The 22,026-nt window shown below is 46.0% G+C and overlaps 11 protein-coding genes across 11 annotated transcripts; 5 read left to right on the forward strand and 6 right to left on the reverse strand.

The window, feature by feature from the left end:
- Positions 1–710: 710 nt before the first annotated feature.
- N7458_003694 (NmrA/HSCARG family protein) lies at positions 711–1,795 on the forward strand (the record flags this gene model as incomplete). The annotated part of the gene is made up of 3 exons (XM_056907076.1): positions 711–884; positions 996–1,407; positions 1,467–1,795. The coding sequence occupies 3 exons, from the start codon at positions 711–713 to the stop codon at positions 1,793–1,795; spliced, it is 915 nt and encodes a 304-aa protein (XP_056768483.1).
- A 2,056-nt stretch (positions 1,796–3,851) lies between these two features.
- Positions 3,852–5,331, forward strand: N7458_003695 (uncharacterized protein; the record flags this gene model as incomplete). Its single annotated transcript, XM_056907077.1, has 4 exons — positions 3,852–3,894; positions 3,956–4,362; positions 4,423–4,775; positions 5,235–5,331. The coding sequence occupies 4 exons, from the start codon at positions 3,852–3,854 to the stop codon at positions 5,329–5,331; spliced, it is 900 nt and encodes a 299-aa protein (XP_056768484.1).
- Positions 5,332–6,046: 715 nt separating this feature from the next.
- Positions 6,047–6,655, reverse strand: N7458_003696 (uncharacterized protein; the record flags this gene model as incomplete). The annotated part of the gene is made up of 2 exons (XM_056907078.1): positions 6,047–6,331; positions 6,590–6,655. The coding sequence occupies 2 exons, from the start codon at positions 6,653–6,655 to the stop codon at positions 6,047–6,049; spliced, it is 351 nt and encodes a 116-aa protein (XP_056768485.1).
- A 681-nt stretch (positions 6,656–7,336) lies between these two features.
- N7458_003697 (uncharacterized protein) lies at positions 7,337–8,109 on the forward strand (the record flags this gene model as incomplete). Its single annotated transcript, XM_056907079.1, has 5 exons — positions 7,337–7,447; positions 7,500–7,571; positions 7,787–7,846; positions 7,904–7,994; positions 8,045–8,109. The coding sequence occupies 5 exons, from the start codon at positions 7,337–7,339 to the stop codon at positions 8,107–8,109; spliced, it is 399 nt and encodes a 132-aa protein (XP_056768486.1).
- Positions 8,110–10,804: 2,695 nt separating this feature from the next.
- N7458_003698 (uncharacterized protein) lies at positions 10,805–11,906 on the reverse strand (the record flags this gene model as incomplete). Its single annotated transcript, XM_056907080.1, has 3 exons — positions 10,805–10,846; positions 11,557–11,739; positions 11,817–11,906. The coding sequence occupies 3 exons, from the start codon at positions 11,904–11,906 to the stop codon at positions 10,805–10,807; spliced, it is 315 nt and encodes a 104-aa protein (XP_056768487.1).
- A 579-nt stretch (positions 11,907–12,485) lies between these two features.
- N7458_003699 (uncharacterized protein) lies at positions 12,486–13,397 on the forward strand (the record flags this gene model as incomplete). Its single annotated transcript, XM_056907081.1, has 1 exon — positions 12,486–13,397. One exon carries the CDS (start codon positions 12,486–12,488, stop codon positions 13,395–13,397), a length of 912 nt encoding a protein of 303 aa, XP_056768488.1.
- A 397-nt stretch (positions 13,398–13,794) lies between these two features.
- Positions 13,795–14,635, reverse strand: N7458_003700 (uncharacterized protein; the record flags this gene model as incomplete). Its single annotated transcript, XM_056907082.1, has 3 exons — positions 13,795–13,884; positions 13,940–14,148; positions 14,206–14,635. 3 exons carry the CDS (start codon positions 14,633–14,635, stop codon positions 13,795–13,797), a joined length of 729 nt encoding a protein of 242 aa, XP_056768489.1.
- Positions 14,636–16,032: 1,397 nt separating this feature from the next.
- Positions 16,033–17,093, reverse strand: N7458_003701 (NmrA-like family protein; the record flags this gene model as incomplete). The annotated part of the gene is made up of 3 exons (XM_056907083.1): positions 16,033–16,195; positions 16,262–16,424; positions 16,481–17,093. The coding sequence occupies 3 exons, from the start codon at positions 17,091–17,093 to the stop codon at positions 16,033–16,035; spliced, it is 939 nt and encodes a 312-aa protein (XP_056768490.1).
- A 690-nt stretch (positions 17,094–17,783) lies between these two features.
- On the reverse strand, positions 17,784–18,266 carry N7458_003702 (SRPBCC family protein; the record flags this gene model as incomplete). Its single annotated transcript, XM_056907084.1, has 1 exon — positions 17,784–18,266. The coding sequence occupies one exon, from the start codon at positions 18,264–18,266 to the stop codon at positions 17,784–17,786; it is 483 nt and encodes a 160-aa protein (XP_056768491.1).
- A 425-nt stretch (positions 18,267–18,691) lies between these two features.
- N7458_003703 (glutathione S-transferase family protein) lies at positions 18,692–19,345 on the forward strand (the record flags this gene model as incomplete). The annotated part of the gene is made up of 1 exon (XM_056907085.1): positions 18,692–19,345. One exon carries the CDS (start codon positions 18,692–18,694, stop codon positions 19,343–19,345), a length of 654 nt encoding a protein of 217 aa, XP_056768492.1.
- A 573-nt stretch (positions 19,346–19,918) lies between these two features.
- N7458_003704 (flavin-containing monooxygenase) lies at positions 19,919–22,008 on the reverse strand (the record flags this gene model as incomplete). Its single annotated transcript, XM_056907086.1, has 8 exons — positions 19,919–20,052; positions 20,108–20,271; positions 20,328–20,861; positions 20,915–21,169; positions 21,226–21,294; positions 21,357–21,606; positions 21,666–21,679; positions 21,749–22,008. The coding sequence occupies 8 exons, from the start codon at positions 22,006–22,008 to the stop codon at positions 19,919–19,921; spliced, it is 1,680 nt and encodes a 559-aa protein (XP_056768493.1).
- Positions 22,009–22,026: the final 18 nt, after the last annotated feature.

The raw sequence follows: 22,026 nt of genomic DNA on the forward strand, positions 1-22,026 counted from the left end.
CCCTGTATTTGCCAATCTGCACGATCTGTACGATCTAGTGAAGCCACATCCACTAAGACTGGATCCAGCGAGGCGACACCGCGGTCCCATGGCCGTAAGCATGGTCGATCCGTGCATCCCGAACAGCCTTACACTCTTACCAATCGGTCGGGATTCGGATGTAGGTTAAAAGACCGGGGGTGGGGGGTTCTCGCGGGTTTGTATGCCTTTCTCCCCCTAGACCGCCCGACTGCCCAACTGCCCTGTACTCCGTACTCTGCACAGACTCGGTCTCGCGGTCCTTCGGGACAACCTTCGATGACGTCAGCTCCTAGAGGTTGTTATGTGTGGGTTTGGCGTCGATTGATCATTAGCCAGAATATGACCTATCAAGTTGACTTAGGTTTATCATCACTTGAACCAAACGGAAGTGCGGGGCGCCCGAGCTCGGTGGCGCCCAGCGCCGATGTGGCAATCGGTCTCCCATTTGACGCCGAGATTACTCATAGCCAAAGAGTAATTCACTGTCATGGCTGTCGGCGCGATGGAAGTCCAGGTCCATGGTGAGGAACGGGGCCCGTATAGAGGATGTTTAAACTCATTCCTCTCCGCTGGATTCCAACATCACAGCTCGATCATCCGCTCGCCTCTACTTCCTTTCAGATCACTCAATTGCACAAGTCGCTCAACCTTCCAACTCCTCATTCCCCCTCAAATCCTCCCCCGCCATCATGTCTAAGCTCATCACTGTTTTTGGTGCCACCGGCAACCAAGGTGGGTCCGTCATCGAGGCCATCCTCGCGGATGCCCAGCTCTCCAAGGAATTCAAGATCCGTGGTATCACCCGCGATACCACCAAGAAGTCTTCCCAGGAACTCGCCAAGCGTGGCGTCGAGGTAGTCACTGTAAGGAATTCCCATGGCCTTTATTTCCGGACACTTCGCGGCCAACAGCTCCGACGATGCCCTTGAGATTCACAACAATATGCTGACAGTTGTCGCTCCCCGCTCATCCAGGCTGACCTTAGCTCTCCTGAGTCTCTGACCGAGGCCCTGAAGGGCTCCCACACTGTCTTTCTCGTCACCAACTACTGGGAAACCATGAATGCCGACATTGAGTACGCGCAGGGTAAGAATGTGACCGATGCCGCTAAGGCTGTTGGCGTCTCCCACTTGATTTTCTCCTCCCTCCACCACGTCAAGGAAGAGACCAACGGCCGCCTCACCAAAGTCCCTCATTTCGACAGCAAGGCCAATGTCGAGAAGTACATCCGTGCCTCCGGAATCGGATGCAGCTTCGTTCTTCCTGGATACTACATGAGCAACTACACCCAGATGCTCACCCGCTCCGACGATGGCTCCTACACTCTCTACTATCCCGTTGGTAACAAGGCCAAGTTCCCCCTCTTCGATGCCGCTCAGGATACCGGTATGTTATTTTCTGTCCGACTATCCTTCCTCGGCAAACAACTAACATATCCTCCACAGGCCTTTTCACCAAGGTTGCCCTCAAGCACGCTGGTGAGCTGAAGAACAAGCAGGTTCTGGCCGCTTCTGCGTACTACACTCCCCAGGAGATTGTCGACACTTTCTCTCGTGTTACTGGCAAGAAGGCCTCCTTCGTCCAGGTTTCTGCTGAGCAGTACAAGGCTTCCCTTCCCCCTGCTATTGCAGATGAATATCTCGAAAACCAGCTGTTCGTGGAGGAGCCCGGTTACTACCTGGGAGAGCCCCTTGAGCCCAGCCTGGAACTTCTCGATTCTAAGCCTACCACTTGGGAGGAGTTTGTCAAGAAGAACGTTTCTGCTTGGAAATAAGTTTCCTACCCCTTTTTCTTGCGCAGGGATTTAGAAGCAAAATTCTTGATCATGAACAATATATAATCGTTCCAACTGTTGAGGTTTCAGCAGTCTTCGATACCGCCGAGGCTTCCTGATATATTTCATGTGACAAAGAGCTTCTGTTGTTCTCTGTCCTCCCTAAGACACGCTTCCACTCAGGGTTTGTCTTCGATTGTTAGACATCTTTATTATTACTGAATTGCTAGCATACGCCTATCGCTTCTTCTAGATCCTATCCCCTCATCTCAACAACAACTACATACTACCCCCTTGATTTCAATTTCTTTTCGCTTTTGTACTTTGGTGATATTCTGTCCTGTATGCGACAACAGCTACTATCAGAAATCCGTGCCAATATAGATACCGTTGCTGTCGCTTAGCTGTATTTTTGGGACATATCCAGTCTCGCCCATAACTTTTCATTCCATTCAATCACCTATATTCCTTTTCTTTCAATTGTCTTCTTTGTGGGACTTGCCATTGGGCGCATGTCGCGAAAAAATAGGTATACCTCCCAGTATTTTACACATTACTTCAGCCAGACATAGCATTCTGACAGCAAGGCCGAGAACTACCCGAACCATCATGACAGCCTTCTTTCAGCTTTACAGATGGTTTCTTCATACTAGATACCAGATTCATTTCCATTTACCCAGCTTTGATACGAAGCATCTGTGGCCAGACTGTTACATTCCAATACAAGGTCCAACTCAGATCAAGTTTGAATCCCGTCTTTGTCTTATTAGGAATTCGCTTAAAACCAATAGATCCCATCGGAGTTCATTTTTCCGCTCTTCTCTAATTCCTGCAGGCAGTCCACGATTCTCGTCGCTAGCTGTTCCCCGTATTCGATCCCAACCTTAGGTCTAGGTCTTCTTGGGTCGATATCTCTAGTGACGTCATGACGTAGCCACGGAACTCTGCTTTTTCCCTCGCTAGCATTTCGAAGCTGTTCAAATTCCGGGTCGCCATATCCGCCCCCCACCACCACTGCGTGCACAGTTTTACCGTATTCCTGAGACCCAAGATTCGCCCATTCCCTGGACGGAGGGGGGAGGCTCTGCAAGAGAAATGGAATATCCCTCACTCCCGCGTCTACCGAATGAACGATGTGTAGTGCTTTCAACCATTAGCCATTCCATCGTTATAGGAGAAAATGCTGTTATTTAACGCGATATTATTTAATGCGATACCTTACCTTGATAAATTGGTCTGATGCCTTCTTTCAGGCCAACTGAAACCGGCGTCGACTTGCCACACACGACTATGGGCAATGCATTCATCAGCCTTTTGCTAGCCAGAGGCATGCGGTAAGGGACAATCGGCTCTCTGGCCGATCGTTGCAAGCAACAGAGCAACTATAGAATGGTCCTGTTATGGGTTCCTTTGGAAGTGAAATCGGTCGGTGTAGCTTGCTGGTGGTGGGGGCAGGTAATTTTCTACTTGAATGCGCAATGCCGGCAGATAGGACCTCGGCCGGCCGGGTTCATCTTACTAGAGTGCGGGCAGCAAGGAATCGTTCGTTCTTTCCCGCTGATCATTAGTAAGATCGGGGCTCGGCGTTCTGCTCGGGCGAGCACTTGCTCATCGCCGTTTTCTGTCGAGTCTTTGGTAATCATTAGGCTATATTGTCTTTTGTAATTTACATTACGCTGCCATGGGCAAGAAAATGGTGTCGAAGCGAGGTCGATACATGGCCTGGATTTTCATATATCAATCGCAGTTATATATCCAGTTGTAGTTTTGATGATTTTGACAGCTGAAGACACATCCGCTAGATTAGTAGCACCGCGAACAATACCTGAAACCACCTTGATTGATACCCAGTATAATTTCCTTGTCACTTCAAGCTGGTTTCAGCTGTATCCACCCTCATTAATTCGGTCTACACATCAAGCCCAAGCCCGATCTGTGGTGAAATAAAGGATCACCGATCTACCGATGTTTAGGTGGAGCGATGCGAAGAATTCAACCATAAATTCAGTCCATTGAACCCGAGGAACTCTCCAAACTCATACGCCACTACCCAAAGATGTCTCCAATCTCTCAAAACCTAGCTGGAAAAGTCGCCCTCGGTATGGTTCTCCCAACCTGACAAGTAAAGAAATTGGGTCTGACAACTTTAACTCAATGAAGTGACTGGGTCGAGTCGGGGCATTGGGGCAGCAACCGCTTTGCGCCTGGCTCAACATGGCGCTGACGTTGCCGTGAACTATATCAACTCTGCAGCGGCGGCAGAGAGCGTTGCCGAGAAAATCAGATCATTTGGCGTCAGAGCCATTACCCTCAAGGCGGATGTCTCTAAGGAGACCGATATCAAGGCGATTTTCGAGAAAGTCATGGAGGAGTTTGGACGCTTGGATATTGTCTTGAGCAACTCCAGTATTGAGCACTTCGGTAGTGTTCCTACCGTCACTGAAGCTGAAATCGATAACATCCTACGAGTGAATGTCAAGGGACAATTTTTTGTCACCCAACAAGCCTACAAGCATCTGGCCGATAACGGTCGCTTAATCTTGATGTCCTCCATCTCCGCTTTCAAGGTAGAAAACCGAAACTCTAGTAATGAAAGATAATGCCAAACTAACATGAGTTTCCCCTAGGGTGTGCCCGAACATGCAATTTATGCAGCTTCTAAGGCCGCAATCCACGGCATGATCAAGTGTCTTGCATACGATTTCGGTCCCCGTGGTATCACTGTTAATGCTATTGCACCGGGAGGAATCAAGACCGACATGGGTAAGGAGGCAGCAGCCAAATATCTCCCCGGAGGTGAAAATATGTCAGAAGCTGAAATTGACGAAAAAATGTCTCAATGGTCTCCACTTGGCAGACCTGGGTTCCCAGATGATGTGTCCGGGGTGATGGCGTTGTTGGCAAGTCCCGAGGCCCAGTGGCTCACCGGCCAAATTCTCCGTTTCCGGTGGCGCTCAAATGAGTTAATCAGGCTCTCATGGTTTGTGACATGCCCAAGGCATTGCAGGGAGCAAAGTGCCAGGCGCCACGTGGGCAATCAACCATTGTTTTGTATTTTATTAGATCTGAATGCTATAGTTATTGAAAGAATATGACAAAAACCAACCCCAGCATTCCCTTTGTTGCCAATTTTATATGCTTATTTCAGGGCTCAAAATAGAAACCGAGTGCTGATATCTAAACGGCACGCGCACAACATATTAAAGAAGCGATGTTCGGTCAAGGAATATCATAGAATAAGTCTGGGTAGCAACTTGAAAGCCGAGTGGTACTACGCTTAAGGAGCCACAGATAGTCGTCATAGACCTTGGTCGTACTTGCACCCATGTGGATACAGGAAACAGAACCTGTGCTAGTGTCGCATAGAAGGCAGAATAGCCGCTGAAATACGGAGAATAAGGGATTGTTATCGGTCGTGACCAAGACAACACTCATGCAGCGAATTTTATGGGGACCAGAAGCATGCTATCTGGAGTTGGACCCGCGAGATTCATGCTGCTGTACGCGTGTGTGCGCTCCACTTCGAACAGGGATAACGATAAAGATTAGGTCAGTGCCGTCGCCCTTTGCTTTATTGGGTTAACCAGAAACTGAGAGTAAATCCGAAGAGAGGAGAACTAATATTAGAAAATCAAGCTCTTCTCTTACTTTAGATCATGTGATTATTGGGTTAACCAGAAACTGGGAGTAAATCCGAAGAGAGGGGAACTAATATTAGAAAATCAAGCTCTTCTTTTACTTTAGATCATGTGAATGACTTTTTCTCCCGTGTCATAACTTGAAATAGCGGTGGGCGTATAACGCTACTCACCGTGACCGCCCCGTTACCCTTTACGGTATTGCCGGTCAAATAGCGATTTAGCACGGAGGCAAAAATGAATTTCGGCATGAAAAGTAAGACCGAAACCCCGAAACTGACTAAGACGGTTATGTGTAACTACATTACTCAGCCGTAAGCAAGAATCCCCCCGAGCGTACAGGCTTGATCTTATGAAAATGACAACATACAAGTTTGGGACGGACAAATATGTATTATGTCAATACTGCATCACTTTCTTATGCACAGGAATGAATAGCTCACACAAACATCGTATCGACTTTGCTGAAAACATCAATGAATACGTATCTTATCCGCCCATAATTCAAACATTTTACTTCACTCAAGCATACTAAAAGCACGAACGTATATGGCAATACAATACATTCATTTTATGCATTATGTGTTTTATTTTGTCTGTATCTATAACTAAGTTACATTGGCATCCTTGTCATTTCCTCTGCTGTCCAGTACTTTCGTGTTTGTTCTGCACCCAATTCTCTGACCTCGTCATCTAAATGATCCCATAGGGTCTTACCGAAGGAATCTAGTATCGACTTTATTTCATGCATTTTAAAGTCTTTCTGACCGCCAAGACAGTCTCGTGCATACGACTCTAACTTTTCCAGGCCTTGATGAATCACTTTATGCTGTGCGATCAATTGATCCTGGCGAGCGAAGGCAGGCATGCGCATTGCAAGATATGGAAACACACGGGTCTGGATGAGAGAAAGTATCTTGGTTAGCTCATGCGGGGCATAACTAGATTCATGAATGCATACTTCTTCAATGTTATGATGTCTTTCAAGATTGTCACAAAACTCCAAACATAATTGGAGGTATTTTTTGACTGACATTCCGGCCGGGCGCTGAGATGATTCAGCCACCTGATATATGAAATCCCATCTCACTCGAAACCATTGATGCTACGAAATTAGATCAGTTCAAGCGATATTAACTCCGAGAAGAATACGTACAAGTGCTTGCATAGTATCTGCCATGCGGTTGAATAGTCTAAATTCATAGTCGTTGCGGGTGGTCATGTTGCGCGGCACAGAGAACGTCGATCGTTGCTCTTTAAACCAAAACTGGAGTTCTATAAGTATCAATGAAATAGTCGACTGATACTGAAGTGCCTTGAGCGTGTGGACTATTCGTATATTTTATTTGAAAAAACTTCAGGGCTTTAGTAACGGATTCTAACTACCACAGATCGATATTCGGTCTCCGTGTTGGATAATCATAACATTTTAGATATGTAAAACTCTCCTTCGACCGATGTCCGAGCCTCCGGGTCCAGTGGGCTCAGGCGCTCAGGAAATAGTTCAGTCCGAGAGTTGGAAAAGCTGTTCTCGAGAGTTGGACCGCGCTAGGCCTAATCGGGTTTAGCGGCCAACTCTGGCGGGCCCACTCCAAATACCTTGGCATACAGCCCCACCTGTAATCTTCCTTCCTCCCCATCTCTCCCACCCCCTTGCCATCGAACCACGGTAGGTTTCATCCCCAAATCATCGAATTTCACTAAATATCTATCAGATATCTATCAGGTAACTAACGGGCTCACAGATTCGGCAATTTTTAGAAAGTTTCAACAGTTTTTGGGCACCAGGTGAGTGTGGTTGGTGGTAATATTGGTGGTGGGGAGTGGCTAGATATCTGTCGGACGTCTAGGCGCTCCTGATAGGGAGGCGGTAAGTGCTGGCAGATATCTGACAGTTATCTAGATGGCTCCCTTCGAAATCAACAAGCTAAAGTTCCTTGTGAACTGCGGCGCGTTCGATCGGTATCTAAATGGTGCCCCCTCTGGTGTTTTGACCCTCCTAGCATACCAAAGAGTAAGTGGATATCTCTCAGATATCTGGCGGATAACTGACTGATGATTGATAGAATGCGGATGATGAAGTCATCGTCTATGTTGGAGAGGTGTTTTGCCGAGTGCCGGACTGCGAGCATAGAAAAGTAAGTCCCTAGATATCCCTCAGATATCTGACAGACAGCTAACAGACTTTTAGAAAGCCTTCTAGAAGATAGTTGGGCTTCGTGAGCACCTGAAGAAGGCCCACAGCTAGGACGGCTTTGCTCCCGTTACGCTGAAGGCTGGAAATCTGGATAAAGCCACGAAGGATGCGGCTAAGGCCTTTTTTAATGGTCTTTATAGCCGCGGAGCCTCGTAGGCTACCCCCGTTGCTGCCGCCCCGGCTAAGCGCCCTCTTCTACTGAAGAGAGGTGGTGAGGTAAGTGATGAGATATCTCCTAGATATCTGGCAGATAACTAGCTAACTATTATATAGGTGAACAAGGGCGAAGTCCTTCGCATCCTGGGTCTTAATGCCCGAAAGGATGTCCCCTGCGCTGCCTGTAAGGCTGCAGACCTGCCGAAAAGTAAGTATCTAGATATCCCGCAGATATCTGGTATAACTAACTCTTCCTAGGATGCATTTTCAATAAGGCAATCTGCGATCATCTAGCTACCTTTGATATCCCTGAGGAAAGCTAGGATGAGGAACTAGATGAGGCTTAGATAGAGCACTCCTGAGGTTTTTTACTACATTAATTTGTAGTTTTCCTACATAAATTAACGAATTTAACGGAATGTTTTCTCGACGTAGACCACGTAGATATATATATATTATAGAACGGAAGCCTTAGTTGCTAGATATCCATTAGATATCTACCGGGTGTCTAGTTTCCTTCTCTAATTCTTCTAGCTCTTTCTGCGCTTTATACCGTCAGACCTTTGCCTCGATAAGCTCTGCTTGTAGCTTCTCTTCTTCTGCCTGTTGCTGCATCCTCTGAAGTGCAGCGTCTTGAAGCTCAAGTTGAAGCCTTTCCTCTTTAGCCTGTCTCCTTATTTGCGATAGGGTTGTATCCTCGGGTGTTAACCGGTGACGATTATAAGGAGCAAGGCGCCGGGACGCTGATCTAGAACGGCTTGATGAGCTTGTAGAAGATCGTCCACGAATCGGCACTCCACTACTACTAACCCGATCTAGAAGGGGTTTATTATCAAGTTGCGTCCGATTCCGGCTAACACGGCGCTGCTGCGCAGTATGTAGATACCGTGTGAGATAGGCTTCTCTTGAGGAATCTGTATATCGGCTAGAGATTGCCTATCGTTGACGAACGTTATACTCCTGGATGTCCTGGCAGTCGAGCTTAAGGGAACTAGAAGGGGTTAGATATCTACCAGATATCTAAGGGATATCTAGAGACTTACCTTAGAATAGCTGCAAGTAGCGTAAGCTGTATCCTACGAACGTTTGATTTATGATGAGTCTGCTCTATAGCATTCGTATTCTTACGAATTGCCTCAAAGTACGGAGGTGGTGAATCGGAATAGGCTGGATTTAGGCTACACATAACCCACTTATGTCGCTTATGTTTAGCCCAGTTAGTAAGAGCGGGCTTAGTAGCTTAGTTGAGACGTTAGAAACCTGGTAGATAGCTGCTAGATAACTGTGGGATATCTAAATACCTTCTAAAAAGTCGATTACTGCGTTATACCCTTCCCGGTCCTAGGCATAAAGGAGTTGTAGTATTCGTTGGCGTATACCAGGTTGACTACCACCAGCACGCCTTAGAGCATCGTTGACCCCTCTAGTAAAGTGAATATGGCAGAAGATAGCTATCTGACGTATTAAAACTTCACCATCACGGTACTCGGGATCGTAGTCGTGGAGAAAATCGGTAAACCCTAGAGAAGTAAGACATCTGGTAGATATCTAGGGGATATTCAGCTTACTAAAATATTACTTTGCACACATATCAGCAATAACTATATCAAGTCTAAATCCATCGATAATACGTATTAGCGGCCTAACCCTAGTGATACGCTCGAGAAGTGTATATACACGCTTAAATAAGCGGTAGTAGCCTAGCCTTATATCTTATGTTGTAAAGACGCGATAGAGGGTTCGGACTAGGATAAATAGGGGGTTAGATATCTAGCGGATATCTAAGGGATATCTGTTGAACTTACTACGTCTAATTAAAGGAAAGAAAGATGCAAAAACGACCTCCTTTATATCTTTATCTTTCACGCGCCTATAGGATATATCAACCTTATAAGATGAAGCCTTTATTAAGAGGTAGGCTTATCTAGTAAATAGACAGATAATTATAGGACCCTTAGGATCGTTGAAGATTTCGCGTGTATAATCCTAGCACGATTAAATATCCGTTAGATATCTGCGGGATATCTAGTGAATTACTGTGAGATATAGGGCAAGATGCCTAAACCGTCATGCAGCATATCAAGCCAGATTCATAAGGCCTATACAAGATGGCTGAATCTCTATAAGCTTTATGCTATACCATCATCACTACGGTCAATGACATCGTACAAGTCGCATACAATAGTATACGATCTACATCATCACTACAGTCAATGACATCGTATAATCAAGCAACCACCGATCAAACAGCTACTGCATGAGATCACTATGCATCTAGATCTGTCTGCATGAGATCATCATGCATCATCTAGAACGATCACATGCAAGAGACAAGTTGGTTATAAATATGCCCTGCATTCTCTACCAAAATAATAATCATGTTTTAAGACATACAAGCAGATTCAATACAATCAACCAAGCTTCAGTCCTACCTCACTCTTCTCTTATTTTATCTTTATGATTCTAAGCCGAATTGATTTTATCCTTCCTATTCAATCAAGAGGAAGAAAGATCAATCGATCTTATTTAATCATCTTTAATTTATCTTCCTCTTTATCAACCTGCGCAGCATCGCTTGCTCACACTTACCCTTATCTCCGAATTCCTATCACGTTCAAACAGAACCCTGTTTAGACTCTGGCCTTGTGGAAATGATAGAAGGCGATGCTTTCGAATAATAGCGGTAAGTCCATCTGTATTCACGAAGCTAACATGAAGTTCCGCAAGCGTATAATGCTAGTGCTGTTCACAGAATCTCTGTAGCTCTAGGCTCGCGAGAAATTTGCCTGAAGGGGCGTTAGATATTCGCTAGATGTCTGTTAGATATCTAGGGGATACCTGTTATAAGATCTAGTCTATTTATCCTTGTAATTAACCTCTTAAGACCCTCGACAATAGCTAATAGGCTCCGCTTCGGGGGTACTAGAGGGTGGAGATAGCGGCTAGTGGATATAAAAACGAAGAACGGGTATTTCTGAAGGTACTAGAGAATAAGCTAGTCGAATCTAACCTTATAACCTAAGCGCTCCTATTGCCTAGGGCCTTGGATATAGGAGTATCCTAGAGTCGGTAAATATCTGTTAGATGCCTGACAGATACCTAGGTAATATCCAGCAACTTACCATATCTTGGAGTTCGCTTCAGTATCCCTTTAACCGCACAGCATGACTCCACAAGACTAGGAATCTCTCCAGTCAATAAGCTACCTAGAAACTTAATGTCAATACTCCCGTCCCTAGCAATTGTGTTTGAGCGATAGTGATAGCCAGGAACCTGAAGCTCGTTTACGTATGTTACTACGTAGGTATAACCACTAAGCGGAGTTCTATCAGCGCTCTACGTAAGGACTAGGAAACAGGAAGGTAAAGCAGCCTGATAGCTAGTACCGCGCTAGAAAAGGGTGTGCGTACTAGAGAAATATCTACTAAGCGTTAGCTAGGTATCTAGCAGATATCTACTAGATACCTACGTATATGTCTCTCTGCGAACTTGATCATCTTCTATGAAGGGCATATTTTACCGAATACCCTGAATAGTCGACTAAAGACCCTCGTTAACTGCTGTGTGTGTCATTGACCTAATAATTAGGTCGCTATATTGATACACAAATGTACTAGAGCAGTTATATCGTGAGTGTGTGTAGTTAGTACCAAGAAAATTATTATTCTTGTATGCTTTATTAGCGTAGACTTGACGGTACGAGTACTGTACCTATAAGAGTATATCAGATATCCGGTAGATATCTATAGGATATCTAGTCTGACACATACTGTTGTCAAGATCAATACATGAACCTGCTCGGCTGTGCGTTCCCCGACAGGGATAATATAGGCATATCCACCCTCACTAGTCTGCGGGTACTCTAGTAGATCCTTAACGTATTCAATATCGGTAGCACTGAGACGGTGCCCCTTACTTTCGGTAAGCCAGGTCGGCCCTGGTTGATCGGGGCTCTACTAATAACATTTATGAGAATGTGGTCTGGATATCTGACAGATGTCTGGGACATATCTAGTAGATATCTGCTTACTTGGCTCTCTCCCTCCCGTATCATCCGCTCCGTAATCAAACGATCATTTTCCTTATCAATCCTATCCGATTCACTCCCTGTGGAAGCCATGGTAAACGTATAATAAGCTGGGTATGTGAACGAGCTCGGTCGGCCGGCAGTGGGAAGGAGAGAGAAAATTCAATTTCTACGCGTGTGTGTATCCGCTTGTTCAATATACGGCGCTAGACCTGTTTCGGAACCTCACTTCGAGAGTTGGTTCTTAAAACGGCTTAGCGCATTTAGTCAACTCTCGATGGTGGGTCATCCAACTCTAGGTGCCAGATATACACTCGGGTGGGCTGCCAGGGGTAACGTCCTCGGCCTGTGGAGTCAGGCCCGAGGCCCCGAGGCCGATTTCAATAGCAGGCTACCAGCCACATTGACTAATAACGAATGCCCGAAAGCGAACCTCTCAGGTTCAAATTTGTGAGAGCTTGACTAAGCCCTCCGACGGATTGGAAACGGTAGGAACTACGTAGTACGCGATTGAGCTAATCAATATGAAGGATATTTATTGCTGAAGGGTTTTCAATATATATTCCATCCATATCTATATTTTTCACATCTGGCTTGCTACTTATCTTTTATCCAAAAAGCCGCTACTCATAATATCAATTATCCTCATCTCTGCCTCCAAACAGAGCTGAAATGGCTTCACCATTTGTTGCAGTCGTGGGCGCGACCGGTGGAATGGGCCAGCTTGTCGTGATGGAGCTGATTAAACGAGGCGTGGCTGTGAAGGCCCTCGTGCGCCCGAACACCGATGCATCCCGCACCCAAAAACTCCGCGAGGCCGGCGTTGTCATCATTCCAGTCAACCTCAGTGATGTCACATCCCTCACCCGCGAGCTTACCGGCGCTACATGTGTTGTCTCCACCCTACAGGGTCTGCGAGAGGTTATTCACAGTCTGCAGGGCAAACTGCTCCAGGCTTCCGTGGCTGCCAAGGTGCAGCGATTTATCCCATCCGATTTCTCCCTCGATTTCACCAAAACCAAGCCAGGATCCAACAGGAACTTGGACCTGCGTCGTGAATTCCACGCCCAGTTGAGAAACTCCGGCATTGCCTGGACCAGTATCCTCAACGGTGGCTTCATGGATCTGATGGCTGGCGACACACCTATGATCAACCACAAGAGCCACAAGGTCCCTTATATCGGAAAGCCGACCCAGCTGCTCGACTTCACAACTATGGCTGATACGGCTGCCTATACTGCTGCCGTGGCCGCTGACCCGAACCCTGCTCCTAACTTCCTCCGCATTGCAAGCGACATTGTCAGCGTGCAGGATATCGCCAACGCGCAAACCAAGGTGCAAGGTGTGCAATACAAGCCCAGCTGGATGGGCCCTATTGGATTCATGGAGTTCATGATCCGAGTCATGCGCCTGTTCGGCGGTGAAAATGATGTGTTCCCCGCCTGGCAGGGAATGCAATATATGGCAAATATGATGTCTGGCGCTGGCAAACTCGATCCTATCGACAACTCCCGCTATCCAGAGCTGACTTGGACCAAGGTTGAGGATTTCTTCCGTGATTGCAAAGTGAAGGAGGGTAAATGAAATCGCGCTAGATTTAGGACGCTTAGTTTAGTCGCGGATGGGATATGCTTTTTTGTTTTCTTTGGGTACATATTATTTCCATATTTTTTCCGTAAGTGAATGTATTGATGATATTATAATAGAACGGAATGGTGCTCCAAGACAATTGCATATTTGTCCCGGGCTTTCTTGGACCGAAAGATAACTGCCCTTATCGTATTTTTCGTACTTCCAAAAAGCACTTTCCCAACAAGTACTTGTCGGGGAGGTGGTACAAAAGGAGAATTTTCAGGAGTAAGATGACTGCTCCCGCACGAAACAAGGCACGCTTATAAATTACCATCGCGTACCCAAACACCAACCAGACCCACCCAGCACAATACGCAGGATGTTGCTAGATATAATACCTCTATCCCGTTTACCATGTTTCCGAGTATGGCCTAAGGTCCAGTTCGTGCGTGAACGATGTTCTGGGCTGGGTGTGCAGGAACCAGTATGATTCGGCGATCTAGAAAGAGGTAATTAATATCAATCTCTTTATGGTTAGTACCCAGATCACTTACCCATTGGGGATCGATTTTGGAATCTGGGATCTCCCGGCTATATTCCTTGGTCTTTTCGGTATCAATGATGCCGTCAATGATGGCGTGAGAGACATGAACACCCCTGGGGCCGAATTCGCGCGCGAGGGACTGTGATAAAGCCCTAATTCCAAACTTGCTCATAGCGAAACCAGAAAGCCCCGAGCCACCCTTGAGTGCAGCTGTCGCGCCTTGAAATTCAATTAGAGAGGTTCTGTGAGTCCGTTTTTAACTTCTCTGTGGCGTACCGGTGAAAATAAGGGTAGGGTGATATTGTGCATTTTCTGCCCCCACCATCAAAGGTAGCGTGGCCTGGGCGAAATTGAAAGCCCCCTTTATCGAAGGCTCTAGACTTCCTAGGAAGTCTTCCGAGCTCTGTTCCAGGAATGGTTTTCGAGTGAACTTGCTCGCAACGTTATAGATCGCCGCTGCGACACTAACATCGGAGCCAAAATTCTCCTTGATTTGCTCCACGGTTGAGTTCATGCTTGAGGAGCTGGTGACATCGGTGGGTATTCCAATTGCAGAACCACCGCTTCGCGTGATGTCTTGGACCAAAGCATCAAGGGATTGCGATCTGGCAAGCAAAACGACCGGGTATGCTCGAGCGAACCGGCGGGCGACGGCGCTCCCTGTTCCAGGGCCCGCACCGGCAATAATCGCAATTGGCTTCACCATTCTGAAATCTGGATATGAATGTAAAGGATAATTGGGAGTGCGGTCCAAGTCTACTACTTATAGTTAAGCTCATTGGTCTGTGTGACATCATCGCGGTCACGGTCCCCAGTAAACCAAGGATGCGGCTTTGCGATTGGAGTACCTATTGGACAGTCTTGGTTGTGGGGCGAATTGCGACAAACGCACTAGTTTGGAGTTGTATCGTAATACTGTACGGAGTAAAGTTCCGTATACTGTAGAGTGTTATGGTACGGGTAAAGGAGATACGAGCTCTTTTCACCAAGGCATTTTGACGAAAGAATTGAAAATGGCTTGGACTGGTATGCAAGGAAGTGCGTCAAATTCTTCTTGTCCGAAGAAATCCAACAATCTATCCGAGTACTGGTTTCATAACATCTGCATGGTGCGGTCCTGCGGTCCTAAAATTAGAGGTTAGTTAGGACCGCACCGTGGTGAAACCTCAATTGCATAATTATGCCAAGAATTACCTATTTTGGCTGGATATTTACCTTAATAATAATGTGTAATATATACCCTTCACACGTTATATAGTAGCATATACTACTATCTACAAGAAATATTCGTATTCTGGATGAAATATCCATAGATCCATAGAAAATACTAATATATTAGGGTAAATACGATGGCAAAAAGTATGCAGTAGCATATAGTAATAGGTACTGGTGGACAACCTACATTTAAGTATATTTATGTTTGTGGTAGGAGCACCACCATTTTCTACAGCAAACGCCAAAAATTAATTACATTAAAAATCTCCGTATTTTTTAACCGGACTAGACGGATATATTATGTATTAACTAGATATCTCTATATATAGCAATATAACAGTGTATATTTTAGATAAACAAACCATATAATAAACCTTCCGATACACTTCTAAAACAGACGAAATTTTCATAAAACTTGCCTATATGTGATAGTGCATGTTTGCTTGTTTGCAGGACCGCAGCACCGCCCCGCGGTCCCAAGGACCAAAGACCGCACGGTGCGGTCTTGGTTGGGGTCTTTTCGGTCCCGTGCAGAGGCCGAAACATCCCGTACAATGCTAAGCGCGTTACAGTGCAGTTTTCTAGTGCTGATTGCCATGCAAAACCAGCGAGGAAATCGTGTATTCCTGTTCATGGCGAGAGATTCTGGAAAAGGATTCTGATATTCGGAAGTCTTATGAGAGAAACAAAGCTTTTTAAATAGGTGCTAGGCCCGTCACGTGGCGTATATTCACTCTCAGCAGTAAATTCCCATCACCTGTGAACCTCCCACAGTCTCCTCCAGTGGCTCCTCGTGGTATTGATATCCCACTCCCGTTTGACAGATTTGAACTCTCAGGACCACAGGAATAGATCGCCAACAGCTCTATACAAAGTCGAGATGGTGCCTCAATTTTCCGATCCGACGCCCCAAGCTGCAGTAGAAAGAGATTCCTGGGAATGGCGCTCAAAGAAATCGGCGAATCCCAGGCGTGGAATTTCGGTATACTCCGAAGGGTCAATTTCCGGGTTCAAATAAGCCTGTCCATTGTTGCAATAGTACTGATAGAATCTGAGCGACGGAGGCTATATTAGATATCTTTTGCCCCTAATGTGGAACTGGACCCTTATCACTTACAGAGGAATCCAAGCCATGGAATTTTCAGTGTCAGCTTCTCTGACCTGGTGCATGTAGCTATGAAGTTCATCCAGAGTACCAAGGTTATGCAACCATGGCTTCACTCCATATTGCTTTTCGAAAGCGCTAGCAATCTCTCGGATGGTTTTACGGTCGCCGAGGACTATCTTGGTTAGTACCAAAATGAATCTTCAGATAAAAACGAATGCTGTTACTCACATCTGTGGACTCCGACTGCAGCTTTGTCTTGGGCAACAGCTGCGACATACTGGGCCGCATTATCGTAAGAGGTAGACTCCCAAATCTCTTCCCCAGTTCCCCAGTAGGAAAACGCTTTCTCCCGAGGCTTCCAGACATTAAAGAATGTGGTGAAAAACGTTTCCATGAAAATACCAATCAGGACATGAACTCCCTGAACCCTCTTGGTTTCCAAATATTGCTTAACATATTTCATAGGATCCTTGGCGGGAAGTTTTCCGAGCTCCAACTTCGTAAAGTCGAGGCTGTAATCACTGGCTATATAGCGGGGTACTCCCTCTGACTCACACGCATCAATAAGCGATTTCTGGCCATTGATCATAAGGTTATGGTCGCCAAGGTAGCAGCAGATGACCACATCATTGCCCTTAGCAAATGTTCTCAAAGCTTTTTCGTCGTCGGATTGGCCTTGGGTGACATTGACCCTTGGAGAAGCACGGAGGGAAGCGGATAGCTTTGCTGGGTCTCGACAATAACCTTTAATTATGACTTGTGGGTTTTTGAGTAGGTGGGCTGCCACGCAACGGGCGAATTTGCCCGTGATACCAGCAATACCAACGGTAATCGTGCTCATTGTGATCGAATTAGAATCGGAAAGGGATGACGATCTAGGATAGCGACCTACACTTAAAACAGAGAAACAGATCCCATGCATTGTTCACGCTTTGCTTTGTCATCGGGAAGTCGGACTGCCGATATTCTACCTCGCTCGGCCCAATCGGGAACAAAAGTAAGACCGAGCACTTCATATTCGCTTTACCGAATCACCGAATCGCTAAGCAAGCTGTCAAATCCCCTGCGTCAACTGCCGATAATCATCAAAACCATAATACTTGGAACGAGTTAGCCAAGGTGTTATTTCCTATCGGGTTATCCGCCATGCCTTCAGTTGTAGCTAATCCTCGGCATTTCGTTATCACAAACCCTTGAGAGGCTTGCGAGGCTAGCGAAAATTATGGATACGCACCCTTCCAATGTGGTAGAAAGGGATGTTCAGGCAAGCGCAGTAACGTAGAGCATAACCGGGTGGTTTAAGTGGTTTGACGATGCAACATGGCAAGCTAAATTTGAAATTTATGCATTCTGTCCCCTCGATAGTATCTGGATGCGTGTCCTCCCAGTGTCTATTTGAGTCGATGGATCAAAGCGTATATCCTTTAGGGCGAATTTAGAACATTTTGGATACTAATAATATACAATGAATCATGCGAGTCCTAGCTTACTATATGTACATAGTTACATCATATTTGTAGATCAGGTCTGGTCAAAGCTTGCCACTCTTGACCATTTCCCTCAAAGCAGTAATGGTTCCCTCGACTGCCATCTTGCTCATTTTCTTCTCTCTCTCCATGAAAGTTGCAAGCTCAGCTTTTGAAGCTCCGGGATGTCTCCATTCAAAGGTGTAAGTCATGTAGAGCTTCCCGTCAGCATCCTCACTGACTATGTTCGCGATTGAACTTCCATTGGGCTGGACGAAAATCACTTGCGTAGGCTCATATGCTGTCACTGTTTCTCGAACTTTGCGCTTGTCGTCTCGGAATATCACCTCCCGGACAGTCACCGGATTTCCTGAAGATTGATCTGCAGACTTTGAGATCACAGTAGTCGACTCGATAGCTTTCGGAACGAATGACTCGGCAGATTGAATCTTGAGAAGTAGGCCGGCCCAGATTTGGTCTTTGTTGAGAACTGGAGTGGCCCCATCTGGGTTGAGGGGAGCGGTAAAGGCGAGGTTATTCGTCGACATGATGATCAGAACTGTTTAGAGAATGTGCAGCTCGGAAGTGATCAGTGTAGAATGCCGATCTTAGCAGACCCATGAATATATGTCCATGAAAGTGGCGGCTTGGCTGGCGGCTCGGTGATGAGTCATGACATAGTTCATCGAAGACCGAAGACCGAGAGGTGACTAATCTCGGCCATACGTGTCCGGACAAGTAAGAAACTCTAAATGCGGACGTGAATTGACTCCATTCAACCGGCCCCCTACGAGTTGGACCAGCCTAAGGCGCTTGAGGGCCTTTGTCAGGCTCGCGCAATTCACTAATCACGCTCCGAGGTAGCGAGAATCCTCGAAAACAGTTATTTAATTCCGTCGGAATCCGTGGCTTGTATAACCATCCACACCCTCCTGTTCCTCATTCACACTTGCATTTTTTTTCAATTGCGACCATGAAGCCCATCACTCTCTACGGTCACCATGCTGGCCCGAACCCCAAAAAAGTGGTTATGGTTCTCGAAGAACTGGAAATCCCCTATGAAATTAAGCTACTTGAATTTCCTGAGATGAAGCAGCCTGCTTATGAGAGTATCAACCCGAACGGGCGGGTTCCTGCGATTCACGATCCGAACACGGATATCACGCTATGGGAGTCCGGAGCAATCATCGAATATCTGGTTGCAAAATACGACACGGAGAGAAAAATCAGCTTCGAACCTGACAGCGCCGAGTTCTACCAAGCAAAGCAATGGGTCCATTTCCAAGCATCGGGCCAGGGCCCGTATTTCGGTCAGGCCGTGTGGTTCAAAATTCACCACAAGGAGCAGATTCAGTCTGCTGTTGATCGATACATCAACGAAATTCGCCGCGTGTCGGGGGTTCTGAATGGATTCTTAGAGGGTCGCAAATACCTCGTGAATGATAAATACAGCTACGCGGATATTGTTTTTGTCCCCTGGTTTGAGGTTGTCACATGGGTGGCCGCTGATTCCATAGATTTAGAGAAGGATTTCTCTAATGTGTATGCGTGGTTGACCGATTTAAAGTCACACCCTGCAGTCGTTAAAGGATTAGGTGCCAAGTCAGAGGCTCCTAAACAGCTGTGAATCATATATAGCGCTGTGTACCTTGGTAATACAGTTGTTCTTCAATATCAACAAGAAATTAGAAGTCTCTGGCTCGCGCACGTAGGTTGACCCTTAAATGCACCTAAAGCATTGATCACCACGCAGTTACATGGCCAGGCTTGACTTGACCCCTTCCACTTTCAAATACCACTTGACAACGGTCCTAGTACACTTATTATGTCTCTTTTCAGTCAAATTCAGTCTTGCTTTCTGGAACTTTGTATAAACATTAAAAAGAATGGGCGGCGATTTCCTAAAGGTGAGTACAGGCCAGTAGAGTAGATACATGTTGATGCCTATTGATCGAGGCTTGAAAGAAGAGAACGAGGATCAAAGGAAATTGACAAGCGGGCTCAAATTCAGCTTTACCTACATTTATAATGTGTTAGTAGTTCTGTATTTCCTCGGTCTTTGGTTAGGGGCTCAGGTTTATTTACGAAGCGAGCCGCGTTTGAACAGATAGAGCCCCACCTTTGCATGTTTACAAAATTGTGTGCAGAGACTCGAGCAGTTTAACAAAAATGATTCACTTGAATTGCATTTCATGTAGATCTATTGCTTAAGGTAATATGCAAGATCGCCTCCATTAGCATCTCTTTGTGTGAATCCATTTCCGAGGAATCGGAACTCATTGCGTGACCTATACTTGATGTCGAAGTCCTCGCCCCGTAGGTCTTGAAGCATTTCTGATATTTGAGTTAGTGTATTGGAGAACTAGATAGAGAACACTCATTGACAAACCTCTGTAATGGATGACGCTACCGGCATGGAGAGCTGTGATATTTCCCTTGGTATTGCTGTTCTTATACCAGCTTCGGCACTCCCCGGCCCATACGGTTCGTTTGAGGAATTCTTGAGACCAAACGCTTAGATCGTCTATCACTTGGGCCTTCACAGTAATAGATCTATTGGAAATTAGTGAGCAATTTCAAAAGTTTTGTTGGTAGGTTTAACAACATACTTGATATCTTCCGTGGCGATCTTCCGGCACCATTTCAGGATATACAAAGTCATCGCATCCATGGATCCCATGAGAACACCGTGTGCAACGGGGGAATTCGGACCAGCGTAGATAAAATAGTTGGGCATATCAGCGGCACACATGCCGAAATACGCCTTGGGCTCCACCTTCCATGCTTCTGACAGGTCCACGCCATTTCGCCCCATAAGGTTCCACGAAGGACGGAAGCTGACATCGAACCCAGTGGCACACACGATCAGGTCATACTCCTCTGGGCCATTTTCGGTGGCAATTCCCGTCTCGGTGATCCGAGAGATAGGAGTCAACTCGACACGAACATTCTTCTCGTGCAAAGCGTCGAGATAGCCGTCACCAGGAGTTAGACGCCGACAGCCGACGTTGAAATCGGGAACCAAGCGCTGGATAAGTTCAGGATCTCCTCCAAGAGCAGCTTCCATCTTCTTGCGATAGGTTTGATCCATTGCCTTTTGTTCAGGGGTTCCATCAATCATCGAATGAAAGAACTGGTTGAATCTAATGACAGAGTTAGCTTGGATCTTCTAGGAGTATTCATACTCAATGCTCACCCATGCTCCAACTTTTTGCGCAATTCAAAAAGCTTTTCAGAGTTCTCTCGAAGCTCCTTCTTCTTTTCCTCTGTGTAAACAAACTTTCCATTTTCGGCGAACTCTTGAAGATAGTTTGTAGCGATCCAAGTTGGATTGCGAATGTAGTTGACCACTTCCTTGGCGGTTCGTTGAATTTCTGGAAGGAGCTGAATCGCAGAGGATCCATTGCCAATAATTGCTACTCTCTTTCCTGTCCAGTCATACGACTCATCCCTTGACTGAATGTGAGCGATTCTTGAATGCCGATGATTCACAAGGGAAGTACTAACCAAGCAGCGGTGTGAAGACGCTTTCCTTTGAAATCTTCAAGTCCTTCGATAGTAGGCCATGACCATTTGCTACAATAACAAAATATTTAGCGTCCTGAGAAGAATGACCCAGCGGGAATGAAGAAACTGACTTCAAAAAGCCAGAGGCATTAACCAAAATGTTGCATTCGTCGGAGATTGTTTTTCCTGAACAACTGACTTTGACTTTCCATTTGCCAAGTTCATCATCCCATACAGTCTCGTTGACCCGGGAATTGAATGAGACAAACTTCTCAAGTCCCCACTTGACAGCAGTGTCTTTCATGTATTGCCAAATCTCTGGACTGCCAACGTAAAAGGACGACCAGTTTGGGTTGGGTTCAAATGGAAATACGTAAACATCTAAGTTTTGCATATCAGTCAAATAGCCGAAGGGGAAAATGAATTAAGAGGTGACTAACGTGCTGGGACGTCACTGATAATTCATGGTAAGCCAGGAAAGATGAGTAGTATCAGAAAGGGAGGCGACCCGAGCATGACTTACCAGGCAGCTCCTGGGTATCGATTCTCAAACCAGGTGCCTCCAATCTCAGGGTTCTTCTCATAAATCTGAAAATCGATCATATCGTCCATCTTTAGCTCATGTTTGATCTTATGGGCAAGAATCAAGCCCGAAAAGCCTGCACCAATGCAGACCAGACGAAGCTTTCGGGATGTGAACAAAGGCTGTTCAAGAATAGAAACCCAGTTCGCGGGCGTGTCCGTCGGCGGCGAAGAGTGGCTTAATGATTCGTTTGATGGCATATTGAAAAGGCGTCTGCT

The sequence above is a fragment of the Penicillium daleae genome (assembly GCF_028827525.1).
Source record: "Penicillium daleae strain IBT 16125 chromosome Unknown utg000003l_segment0_segment0, whole genome shotgun sequence".
NCBI classification, from domain to species: domain Eukaryota; kingdom Fungi; phylum Ascomycota; class Eurotiomycetes; order Eurotiales; family Aspergillaceae; genus Penicillium; species Penicillium daleae.